Source organism: Mesoplodon densirostris, chromosome 13, assembly GCF_025265405.1.
Source record: "Mesoplodon densirostris isolate mMesDen1 chromosome 13, mMesDen1 primary haplotype, whole genome shotgun sequence".
Lineage (NCBI taxonomy): Eukaryota > Metazoa > Chordata > Mammalia > Artiodactyla > Ziphiidae > Mesoplodon > Mesoplodon densirostris.
In genome coordinates this window covers 88691351-88704306 of record NC_082673.1, presented here as the reverse complement: position 1 = coordinate 88704306, position 12956 = coordinate 88691351, and the positions used below count along the sequence as shown (strand labels likewise).

Genomic DNA, 12956 nt, shown 5'->3' with positions numbered 1-12956 from the left:
CCTTTCGCTGTTCAAATGGTCTTACTTTATGCAAATAGGAGACTATTCAAGTTGACCCTGCAGTCTTTGGTAGTTTCCTTGCTCTTTGGAATGACAGGATGTTCCAGATTTGTACATACTCCTTACCCAGATCTGGGATCAGTCATTTCTACAAGGAGCTGGAGTTCCTTTTAGTGGAAAAATGGTGTCAAAGGCCAAAATATGTATTTTGGGTAAAGTGACTCTTGAACAAACCCATCAGAGGGCGTAATCTCGGAAAAGAGGGTCATTATTGTTGAACACATGTTTAGGCTTCAGATTTAGGAATGACATTGGGAAGTCATGATACAACCCCTCCTCCACAGCACACTTTTCTATTTCTTAAAAGTATACTAGCAGGATAGCGTGGGAATGCCTGTTATGGGCCAGGCACCGGTCTGGTTCTCTACTTAGAGGATCTTCTTCTGTTTCTTTTTTTTTTAATTTTTTTTAATTTTTTGCTTTATAACAAATTTAATCAGTTAGTTTCTGATCACACAAGGCAAGGTGATCACCTAGCTTTGTATTTGTGTTGAGGAGTCTGAAGCTCAGAGAAACTAAGTAACATGCTCAAGGTCAAACAACTAATAATTGATAAAGCTGAGATTTGAAATGAAGACCTTTTTGACAACAAAATCCATGCTTCACATGTAGATTGCATATTAAATGACGGAAGAGAGGAATTCAGAGCTTAGTCTAATGAAAAAGTCAAATGCTTGAGGTGGATCATGGAGTTTAATTTGGAAACAAAAAAAAGGTGCCTCTAAAATCTGACAGCATTCCCCAAGCCAGTAATAAACTGTCCCTAAGCCCTTTCCTTGAAGAATAAGTGTGCAGTCTCAGTAAGGGACTACTTTGAAAGGGACAAAATTCGGATGTGTATATATTGGTCCATGTGTACCATTGACCTACAGCTTGACACAGCAGTGAGAGCTAATGAAGGGAGAATGACCTGGGAGTCAGGTAGACCCCAGGTGGGCTTCTGAGTCCATTGTCTTACCTGCTTGACTTGCCCTCTTGGCTTAGGCCTCTGGAGATGTCCCCTACTTCCTTTAGTGCTCAGTTCTGCACTTAAAATGCTTACTTTATTTTATTTTATCAGGCAGTTCTGGGACATATTTGGTGGGCAGGCTTTTAGGTTACCTGGTCTGTCATACTGCCAGAAACCTATGCCTCTGCATGAAGTCTCTTCTCCCTCTTGGGATATCTTGGAAGTTCTCAGGGGCACTGCTGCAGGGACGCACAGGTGCACGGGACCAAGAACAGGCGAGTAGGGCTCAAGCCACCTGGCGAGTGACTCCCGATGCGGCTTGGGCTGGTTCTTTGTCTCTTCTGGGCCTTAGTTTGATCGTTAGTGAAAAGGATGATAACACATGATTTTCCAGTTCTCCTCATACCATAAAATGTTAATTTTAGCAGAGTGCCGTGTGCTGTGTTCTGCTGTGTCCTGAGCACGCCCGGGGCCGTGCTGAGCGCTGGCGAGAGCGTGCCAAGCGCCCCCAAGACAGCACGCAGTCCTTTCGGTAGAGAGGACAGATGGGCCCCAAGCGCTGACAGCACTAGGCCACACGTCTGTGATGGGATGCACCCAGGGGCTGGGGACCACTTCTAACGAGCCTCCTGGGAGAAGCCAGGGAAGTTTTCCAAGGGTGCTGACATCTAAACTGAGAACCAGTGTGTGGCAAGAACATGTCCAGGCAGAAAGGCAGGGCAGAGTCTTCTCAGGGCTGAGGGACAGTTCTGCTCACTGCAGGACCTGAAAGTAGACACCAATGCCTCAAGCAAGGGACGCATCTTCAGTGCAACATCGGAAGCCAGATTCTAGGCTGGTCACACTTACAGGATGGCAGACCCGTGTGTGTGTGTACGCGCGCACCCACTTGTAGGAGTGAGGAGGGACACCACTGCAGCATCAGCCAAGCAGGCCACTCTGGGGATTCTGGCTCTGGATGTACCTGCCCCCCCACCCCAAGGCCTGTGCTGCCCGAGCAGGAAGGGGACACAGCACGAGAATGCTGGGATGCTGGTTCCACTCCACACCAGAGCTAGAGATGGGCTCAAGTGTCAGACATCCAGTGGGTTCCAGGATGGGGTGGCAGTAGTTGAGGGGCAACTGGAGAAGGTTCCAGGAAGATTCCCACGTGCAACACTAGTGGGTGGTATGAGAGGGTGTGGCACAGTGTCTTAAAGATGGGGGAAGTCAGCTCCTCCTTTCGGGACAGTTAAAGACCTAGCTTAGAAATAAACACCACAGCATGTTTAAATACACATTTCACTTCTCATTAGCTTATTTGTTTGTTTGTTTCTTAGGGCCCCTCTGGACCACCAGGAGAAAAAGGGCCTCAGGTACAGTATGATTTAAATAAAGGGCTGGGTTTTGATGGGAGAAATTATGCAATCAAAGCAATTTCAAATTGCGGGGGCCAGAAAATACAATCGTTTCAAAAAATCTTTAATGTTAAGCAGTGCGAACTCTCCAGGGTACAAGCACTGACCTATGGAATGGTGGAGGAGCAGGGAGTGGGGCGTTGCCCAGTGCAGCGAGCGCGGTGATCGCTGGGCAGACGGACGCTGCCTTTGCTTTCTGCCGTCTCTGCTCCCCAGTAGGACAGCCGTGGTTTAACAAATTTAATCAGATTGCCAGAGGAACTAATTTTGACTCCTGGCTTCACACCCCCGGCCACATAGCCCTGAGCAAGTGAGGGCTCTCTCTTAATCTGTATGGTGGGTGGAAGACACAGGAAAATTCCTACAGGAAGTGAGATCCATCATGAGAGGTGATTTGTGCTGCTTCCTGATGCTGTGCAGAAATTTTCAGCAGAGCGGGAATGACTTTCCAATAAAAAATAGTCATGGTCACCTGAGTGCTGGGCTCTGAGCTGGGCCTCTCACAGGGCAATCTACCCAGCCGGCCAGCACCCCGGGGCTGGTTATCCACACGGCACCCGGGGTGAGCTCAGGCCCGTCTCACTGCAGGAGCTGCCCTGTCCACTCAAGAAAGGGGCCTGCGAAGGGGGCCTGGGCAGTCAGGCTCACGGGGGAGACTTTGCGAGCATCCTTTCTGTGTGTATTTAATGCATCCACCTCCACGAGCGCAGTGAAATGCGTAAGCTCTGAGAAGGCGGCTCTCAGGCACCCACGTTCCATCAGAGATTCCTCAGAGCACCAGGCCTTTTATACAAGGAGAACCGACCCGAGGAAAGGGGGGCCTTACTTTGCTTAAACTGTGGCGGGATGTCTTTTCTTTTTCTTCAGGGATCTCGAGGCCCACCTGGATTCCCCGGTCCCCAGGGACCAGCTGGCCAAGACGTAAGTAAAGGCAAAGGGTGCAGGCTCTGTCTCCCGAACCCTTCTCCAGCCTCTCCCGGCCTCCCTTGACCAGGATGCCCCCATGGGAGCTGTTCATCTTCACTAGTCTCCCCTCCCCCATGAACATTTTTTACGTTTTGCTCCTCTCTTCCCTGTGCCCTGTAAGCTTGCATTGTCTAGTTTCACTTCTTCTACTTTTGTGTGATGCTTTCAGAAACTTGTAAGCTCCAGTTATCCCATACAGTGCCTCCTGTTGTTTTGTCAATTTTCTTTTGTACCTAGCTGGTCAGTTCTGCTCAGATCAGGTATCATCTTCTCCATGGACCTGTTCCTAACTCATCCATGTAATGGCTTTCTCCCTTCAAGGGAATTCTACAGACTTACCTAATACTCTTTGAAGCTGTATCTCTTCCCACTTTGTGACAGTGATAATCGTCTCTTATCCCTGTAATCTGACTTTCGTTTAGATAGATCTGAGCTCCAAGAAGGTAGGACCCATGTGTCTTATGCATCTCTAGGTCCTTGATGCCTAACAGGGTGACAGGCACATAGATGTTACTCGATACAGACTTACTGACCAAATGGATAAAAGACAACCATGAGTTCTTAGAGCAGAGGTCTGGCACCATTAACCAGTAGCGCTAGACTTGTTGCTTAGACTCGCATCTTTCCACGTCTATAGTTTTGGTTCACTATAAGCAGGAACAATAAATCACCTTCCCCTTCCCTTCCTTGGGTTCTGTTTCAGAGAAGAAAGTTACCCTCTCATTCCTGTCTCCAAATACTTGAATTTAATGTATCTGCTCCACTCTCAATATTACACCCTTAGAGTCAGTTCAGTAGAAGAGCCTTCCTCTTTTTCAAAGCTGGTCCTTCCACCTGTGTTTGGAAAAGGATGGCAGAAATTTAAGATAGGGGTGTGTGTGTGTGTGTACACGTGCACACACACGACACACTTGCATGCATGAGTGGTTTTCGGTTTCATGTTTTGGAAAATAATTATAGGAAGGGTAGTTTACTGTTTTGAACATTTGGCCCAGTTGAGTATTTCCTGAGAAGCTTCGGGTATTCCGCTGAGATTGGAAACCGTGAATTTTTATTGGTGCCAGTCTTCACGGTTGGGTGATTTTTTTTTTTTTTTCTACTGAGTTACACTGGGCAGATTATAGAGGTTAGGGGAGAGGGTGTGCAGGGTGGATCAGGATTATGTGCTTAGCAGAACTAATGTTTTCTTTCTCTCTTCTCTTAGGGTGTACCTGGAAATCCAGGAGAAAGAGGCCCTCCTGGCAAACCAGTATGTATCTAACTGTCCTGGATGAATCTTGATCATCAGTCAGGGGTTCGGGCAGAATAAAATGCAGCTCATATGGTTCAAGAGACTCTAAGAAGGGGCTTTTTACAAAGCTGTGGGCAGAGGGAACTAAGCCGAGATGCTGTGCCACCCAGAGATAAAGCACAGAGGGAAGCCAGTACCACCTTGTGCTTCTCTTCAGAGCCAAGAGAAAGCGAGGCTGGTGGGGAAGATGGGGGCTGTCATTGTGGGTTCAAAGCCACTGCCAGGAAGCCTGGCCAGAGGCCCCCCTCCTCCAGTTTCCTAATGCGCCTCTTACTGGTCCAGCTCAGCCGAGAGCCAGCAGGCAGGTGGGTCCCCCGCCACGTCCCCAGGGTGCAGCCTCCCGGGCCTGGAGCAGGACAGAGAAGGATGAATGGTGGTTTGGGGGTGAGCAAAGGGACAAGAGCCGCCTTCACGGCAAGTTCCTCACCGGCCCGTGTCCTGCCCCTTTGTTCAGTAATGTCAGTACCTTCTGGCTTCCCCTTTTTAGAGTAGAAGAAACTTTCTTTCCTCTCTCACAGCGAGAGCGAGTTGAGCAGAAATGGACAGTCCTGAGCGTCTGGTCCTGGGCTGTGTATCTGCACTTTAGCCCAAGGCTCCTGCAGGCTTCCTTCATGTGCAGTATATTCACCTTCTGGTATATACGCCCAATTAAGTTACCAATGCCAGAGAAGCCCCAAAGGCTTAGCCCATTAACCAGGCCACGAGTGGGCCCTCCAGGGAAGGAACAGTGAAGATGAGCAGGTCTGGGTGAGGGGGGCGACAGCTGTGAAGATACAGTAGAAATGAGTCCATCAAAAGATACTACCCAAGACGGAAGAACCAGCGGCGGCTGCAACTGGGGCATCTCAGGCCTCAGGGCTGGTGTCGGACACCAGTGAGCTCCCCTGGGCAGGAGCTTCCCCTCGGGATGGGTCGGAGAGGCCATCTTTCTCCTCTGTGAGCCTGACCTGCTACAAGTTTCAGGCAAGGACCCAAGGCCTGGAGGCCCCTGAGGGTGTGGACATCTGTTCCTGACTTATCCGGGCTGCTGGGCACAGCAGAGATCTGGAGGGGCAGCTGGTCTGCCTAGAAGGGTCCAGGAACTTTTCACTGAAGCCCTGCCAGTGGGAAGAGTGAAAAGTCTTGCTGGAGGATAGAGGGGGGCTTATTCACAAGCTCCTCCCCTCCACGGAGTCAGACCTACAGCAGCCACCCCAGTACTCAAGTGCAAGTCCCAGGTGAAGTGGGTGGAAGAGTAAGGTTCAGGCCAAAGGCTGAAGGGGGTTCAGATGACCCCTCCCAAATCCAGACCTTGACACCTCTGCAGAGAAAATTACATCAGCAGAGTCCAGCTGACAAGGTGGACTAACTGTGATGTCCATGGCTTGGTCACCAGCAGAGCAGAGAGAGAGAGAGAGGATGGGTCTCTCTTTGACTACCTTTAAATTCACTGAACACACTCCCCCCAGGTGGTCCCAAGTCCCGCTAGGTAGCTGTTGGTCTCTGTGATCTCGCTAACCAGATGAGTCATGTTTTCAAGGGTCCCCAAGACCCGCCTCTGGTTCAGTGATTCACTAGAAGGGCTCCCGGAACTCAGGAAAGCTGTTAGCCTCACGACGATTGATGGTTTATTACAGTGAAGGGTGCAGAATAAGAGCAGCGCACGGAGGAGATGCAGGCCTGAGAGACGAGGTCAGGGTTCCAGGTGTCCCCTCCAGCACTCCATTTTCCCAGCAGTGTGTATAATCAGAGGGCACGTGGATGACCGTGAGTGCTCTGAAATGCAGCAGGCGTTGCCACTGAGGGACGCTCAGGCAAACCTTGGTGTCCAGGTCTTGTAGGTGTGGTATGCCTCCCTGGCTGGTCTTGGTTACTCCACCATCTCCAGCCGTCCCACGTGGCCCAAGGACCCCACCATAGATCACAGTGTTAGCATAAGTTATCTGCGTGGCCCAACACCCTAGGTAAACAAAGCCACTCTTATCGGGCAGGGCATTCCAAGGACTTAGAAGTTATCTCCCAGGAGCCAGCCAGGGCTGTACCTTTGGAACGTGCAGGCTTTGGACAACCCAGGCCTGCTGAGCTAAGCCTCTCCTACAGTCGTCATCCCTCGGGGTAGAGAGGGGGGCCTGCAGTGTTTCTCCAGTGCTGCACCCCTAGAATCCCTGTCCTGGGAATCCCTCTGTCTAGCCTTGGGTTCTCTGGAAGCAGAGCCTCTGGTGAGGATTCTTGTGCCAACTGATTGAGGTGAAAGCTGCCAGGATTGAAGCAAGCAGGGCGAGGAGGGGAAAAGGCAGTCAAAGTTGTGGGCTCAGCTGGAATCTAGGTTCATTCCCATCCTCCGGGGAGCGAGCGGCACCGCAGAGCTGGCCCCTCTTGAGTCAAGAGGCCGGCGCCCTTACCCACCTCCATATCAGCTCATTATTGACCGTGTAATGTCTCTGTGTGACCTTCCAGCCAGCGTCCCGGCAGCTGGTGGTTGGGCACACCAGGAGGGAAGGAGGGTCTAAGCAGGGCACAGACTATGCCTCCTACACCCCAGCACTTTCCACTCCTGTTCTCTTATCCCACCAAGAGCCAGTTCCTCCAGAGCGAACATGGCGATCTCTGATGCATCCTGTGTCCACCTTCAGAAGCCCACCACCCCACAACGGCCTTGCTCCTGTGTATTCAGACCTATCTTGTGAGACCCACAGAAATGGGCCACAACAGGACACTAACTGAATTATCCCCAAGGCCACGCTGTACCTAGACAGGGAACTCACTCCTTGTTCTCTCTCCTTTTCTAACTGATGCCCAGCCGTGCTAATAGAGCTCATTCTAACTCTACAAGGGGCTCAAATGACAGCAGAAAAATACTCCAAAGAATACAAGGCCAGCAGTGTGAAAGTGTCCCAATTTGAGCAATAGGAATCTTAGGTTATTAACTTCCCAGGGGAAAACATAAGGCGTCAAAATAAAAGCCCTCTCTCCCTTTTAAAGCTTTCATTAACGTGCCACAAGTTGGCCTTCCTCCTGAGGGTCGGTCCCAGGTAACTAAGGACGTCCTCGGCTTTGTTCAGCAGATGCAGCCCACGTGAGCTCTCCCTGCAGGCTAGTAGTTCCTTCAAAACCTCCAAACCTGAGCCAGTCCAACCCCAGTCTCTCTTGGGTGTCCTCTTGAAATAGACCAGAGTGTTGATAGAATACTTGAGCATTTCAACTCAGAAAACACAGGCATACGCCCAGCCACTGCCAAGATTATCCTATGCAAACATACACGATGCTACTGTCCCGTGGCTTTCTGTAGCCACAGGATGTGGCAGAAACCCCATGGGGCCAGGGAGAGGGGGTGGGTAGCCAGGGGAATTGTCTCGTTAAGAGGCTAGACTGGATTCATAATTCATAAACCCAAAGTCAAACTTAATCAGAAGGAATCAGCCACCACAAGTCCGATTGTGGCCACAGAGGAAAATCTGGAAAATCTAGAGGAAACTCTGCCACCTGCCCTCTGGAGAGTGGATTCTCTGGCACTCCTTTTCCACTGCACAATTTAGAAGTTTGCGAAGTAGCACACCAGTCTCCCATTTCTTTCCTAAGAATCCCTTCCTCACTTTAGTGTCTGCCTTTGAGTTTCCATTTCCTTCCCAGCTTCCTGTCCCCTGAAGCCCAGTGTGAGCCCAGCCTCTGCTCCGCTTGGGCTCCGGGCTGACCACAATCATCACATGCCATGTTCCAACTCACCATGGGTTTGAATGTGAAGTCAACGACCCACAGACTCCTACACACCTTCAGAGGCTTCGTAATTACTCCTGATTTCTGAAATCTCCTTCCTGAAGTTAGAGACTTCCAACTCATAATGATGAATGAGGTTTAAAATGCTATTTCACCTGCGAAAGCTGAAGAAATTGCTTTAGAATCATGCTAGATTGTGAATGACTAATAGTGACAGCTACTACCCATCTGGGGAATAAAGGGCCATCCGCCCCTTTGTCTTCCACAGTACCCATAGGACCTATTGGTTTTGATGGAAGTGGGGAGGAGAGGCCACCAGGAGAAGAGAAAGGGCCAGAAGAAGGAGACCGGGGACCAGAAAGGCTGATGTCAGACTCAGGACTGGTGGCCCGTGCACTTGGGCTGCCAAGGCTTTCTGTGGCTCCCAAGCGTGGGGCGTAGGCAGGGCGCCTGTCATCCTGTGCCTGGCACAACTTTGTCATGTGTTACAACTTACATTTTGAAGGCTGCGTACTGTCTAAAGCATGGAGTATGCAGTGTGCATGCATGTGTGTACGTCTGTATTCATTGATGTTTATTTTGACAGGGCCCCTCTTCACTACTGTCTCCAGGGGACATAAATCTCTTGGTTAAGGTAAGAGCATAAAATAAATGTGCATGCGTTTTGAAAATGGTGATGGGGAGGATTAGAGATCTCAATAATATGTGCTTTTCTCTTTGTCTGAACAACTGTGTTATAATATTAACAATGATAGCAACATTTCTTGAGAACTCACTCACTGTGTGCCAGCAGTGTGCTAAAATCCACTGTCCAGTATGGCAGCCACTGGCCACATGTGTCAATTTAAATGTAAGTTAATTAAAATTAAATGCAATTAGCAGTTCCAGTCCTTGGTCACACTAGCCACATTCCAAGTACTTACTCGCCACCTGTGGCTAGTGGCTACCTTATTGGACAATAAGATCCATCATCACAGGAAATCCTCCCAGGCAGTGCTATGCGAAATGCTTCCCGTGTGTCTCTTGTTTTATATCCACGATCACTCTCTGATGTTGGTACTATTTATGCTCTTGTTTTGCTTGTTAGAAACCTGAGTCGCTGTGAGGGTCAGTGACTTTTTTTTTTTTTTTTGTGGTACGCGAGCCCCTCACTGCTGTGGCCTCTCCCGTGACAGAGCACAGGCTCCGGACGCGCAGGCTCAGCGGCCATGGCTCACGGGCCCAGCCGCTCCGCGGCATGTGGGATCCTCCCGGACCGGCGCATGAACCCGTGTCCCCTGCGTCGGCAGGCGGACTCTCAACCACTGCGCCACCAGGGAAGCCCAGGGTCAGTGACTTTATGGGACTAGAGTCCACTCCTCACTGATTCCAGAGGCTCACCTTTGACCCCACACAGGAGTGCATCCTGGAGTTCTGAGAGGACGCACGGGCAGAGTCAGACAGGCCGGGTGGGGTTTCTTCTGGGGCGAGGTCCAGAGTGCAGGTGCAGGGCGGTGGAGCCAGATAGGAACGTGCGCTGCGCTCATGGTACAAACCACGTGCGCCTTCTCCACGAGCGGCAGAAGACGCGAGTTCATCACAGCTCTGCCGAGGTAGGCCATGGAGAGCTGGATGCCCAGGAGCCTGGCCAGGGACCTCGGCGCTTAAAGAGAGGAACTGGGGAAGGCTGTGAGCAAGACAGAGGCAGGATAAGGTTTGTGTTTCAGGAAGAGCAGTCCTGCGGCCGTGCGTGTGGAGGACCCTTGGCTGCCTATGTTCCAAGCTTTTGTCTTAACTTCGGGTGAAGCTTGGCCTGGGATTCTGTGTGACCACCCTCTCCCTCACTTCCTGTTTTCTAAAAACCACTTGGGAGGTGTCGGAAAATACCTGGTTCTTGCATGAGAGCGAGGGAGGAGAACAAAAGGGAAAAGAAATCCTTCTCAGAAGCTTGGGCCTCTTCATCTCTTTATGCATTGAGATGCCTTGATGGAAAATTATACATTTCATTGGAAAATGAGTAGTAATAGAGCAATCTTTCCTGATTTTCATTGACAAGAGGGAATTTTGTGTTGTTTTTACAACAAGGACATGGCAAGAATTCATTATCTATTGATTTCAGCCTTGTTTAATACAGGTGTTTACGTTCTCGATCATTTTTTCCTAACTGTGTCCCGCTGGAAGGCCCTGGGTTTGCATCAGCCCCTGTCTTCCCCACCCCACAGCCTCACCAAGGATTTCAACCTCAAGGTGTCCCAGTCCTGATGACAATGATAATAGGGGTGAATGCTGCATGGGTTAATGCTTTATGGCTACAGCATTAAGATAGGTATTTAGTCAAATCGATACTTCTTACCTGCTAAAGGATGCAGCTGTGTTCCTCAGAGCACCCAGGAACCGCAGAGAGAATGTGAGCACCTGCATTCAGGGAAGCACCTGAGACTCCCTGGCCCTACAGAGCTGTTCTTTGCCTGGCAACCCTGTGGACAAGAGCCTGGGCTCTGCGGGTTTGCCCAGGTCTGTGAAGTCAGCTGTCTTAGCTCCCTGTTTCATAATCACCTGCTGCCGTCTTGATGATGATCTGGTCCAGGTGGGCTGGTGGCAGGACCCTCTCTTGCTAAGAAGGTATCTTTTATTACAGAAAATTTGCCTCATTCTGATAGTTGGAAAACTGCCTGGTTAGAAACTTTGCCTCCTAAGAGTTCCTGTTTAATGAACTTCCATAGTTGGATCTGTGCCCGGGGAGGTCATCCTCAGGGCCTCTCCATTAGATGATTCCCTGGGATAAATATTACCTCATCCTACCCTCAGCAACACCCCAGTGGGTGGGTACTATTATGTGCTGCATTTGACAGGGCAGGAGATTGGGCACAGAGGGATCAGTCACTTGTTCAAGGCAACAGAGCTGGCTGGGGGCAGAACGAAGACTCAGACCCCGTGTGACCAACTCCACGTCCCGTGCTCTAGCCCCTCTGCTCTCCGACTTCATCTTTGCGTGCGTCCGAGCTTCCTGACAGCTGCCTGACGAAGGACAGGCAGTAGTGAGTTTCTGGCCTGTCACCTGGAGGTTTGAAATGTAGGCTCCACAACCCTTTGGCAGGAATCTGCAGTGAGGATTCAGGAATCCAGCAAGAACTTGCATGAGATGATCTGGAGGTGATTTCTACGCCTGGCAGAGCCTACAGCATTCCTCCAGTTGTACACATTTGATTGAGCGCTTGCTTGATATGCTGTTCCACACCAAATACAGTGACACAGCCAGCCGGCTTTGCTGAAAATGTCTCAGGAAAAAGGAAGGGGATGGAGGCGAGAGGGAGTCTGTATTTACAGATTGGATCCCTGCAACGTGCTAAATGCTTCACATGTGTTATTTCAGTCTCACCTCCCTCTCCTAAGGTAGGAGAACGATCCTTATTAACAGATACGGAAATAGACTCAAAGGGACTAAGTGACTTGCCTGAGATGACTCAGTGGAAAAGTTGGGAGTCAGTATTGATGATCAGGGGCATCTGATCTGCCAGCGGGACAAAGCAACAGATTTAGGGAGGAAAGTAACAACTGAAACCACAGTGACACATGTAGCAGCTGAAATTCCTGTGCTGTCACCGTGTGCCAGGCATGGCATCAGGCGTTTTCCATTCATTATCTCATGTATTTCTCCCCAGACTCTGAGGTTCTCATCTCACAGATAAGGGACTGAGGCTCGGAGAGGTGAAGCCGTGATCCCAAGTGGGCAGAGGCTTTGGTGGGGTCTGGGCAAGCCCGTCTAGCTGGAAGCAGAACCCTGGCTAGTGACAGGGAGGGAGAAATTTCCCCCTATAATCCCTCTGGAGTTCTTGTGGCCAGACTAATAATGAAATTGACACACGACATTAACAGAAGAAGATTAAATACATTTTAATTTGTGCACATGGAGGTCTCATAGAAATGGGATCTAAGATGTGGCCAAAACAGGCAGCTTTTATACTTTTTGGATAAAGAAACAATACATTTGTGAGGAATTGACAGGGCAAAGAAACTTGGGCTTTGGGTCCTTAATTAGTGAAGAATCTAGGGAAGGGATATGGGAACAGATGTATATGTATAACTGATTCACTTTGTTATAAAGCAGAAACTAATAAAAAAAAAAGAATCTAAATGGAGCTTGGACTTAGGGTAGTAAATTTAAAAAGGTTTGTTCATACAGGCTTTTCCGCCTTGAAATCCCTGTTTCTGGGGATAAAGTAGTTGTTCTACTTCCAAATGCAGGGAGGGTACTTTTCACATTAGAGGTTTATTTCTTGCTTTCAGGGAGACAGACAGAAGGGCCAGTGTCCCTCTTGCACTGGCCATTTCTTCCGTATCTTTGGTTCAAAATTATATGCTATTGAGACATTTTGGGGCAGCCCACCCTGGGCCCCAACGCTAGTGTCAAGGCATTTCCGGTAGCCCAGGTCAGGAGGGACTGGGGGCCCCAGGTGCACGGGAGCCAAAGTGAGCATTGGTGGGACAGCAGATGGGGGGCTGGTCTTGCCCTGTGCTCACTGGATTCCAGAGCCTGATCCAGCCCCCTCACTGGCAAGTCCTGGGGCTGCTGGGGGCTGTTCTGGTCATCAGGGAACAATCCTACACAGAATGTGTGACT

At 50.0% G+C, this 12956-nt stretch overlaps 1 protein-coding gene across 1 annotated transcript in view; it reads left to right on the top strand.

The window, feature by feature from the left end:
• The window catches only part of COL22A1 (collagen type XXII alpha 1 chain), a 240739-nt gene that overhangs the window by 173566 nt on the left and 54217 nt on the right, over positions 1 to 12956 (top strand). Inside the window, exons 43-46 of the mRNA XM_060116083.1 lie at positions 2329 to 2364; positions 3274 to 3327; positions 4577 to 4621; positions 8943 to 8990. Coding sequence (XP_059972066.1) covers positions 2329 to 2364; positions 3274 to 3327; positions 4577 to 4621; positions 8943 to 8990 — 183 coding nt within the window. The remainder of the gene's footprint in view (positions 1 to 2328; positions 2365 to 3273; positions 3328 to 4576; positions 4622 to 8942; positions 8991 to 12956) is intronic.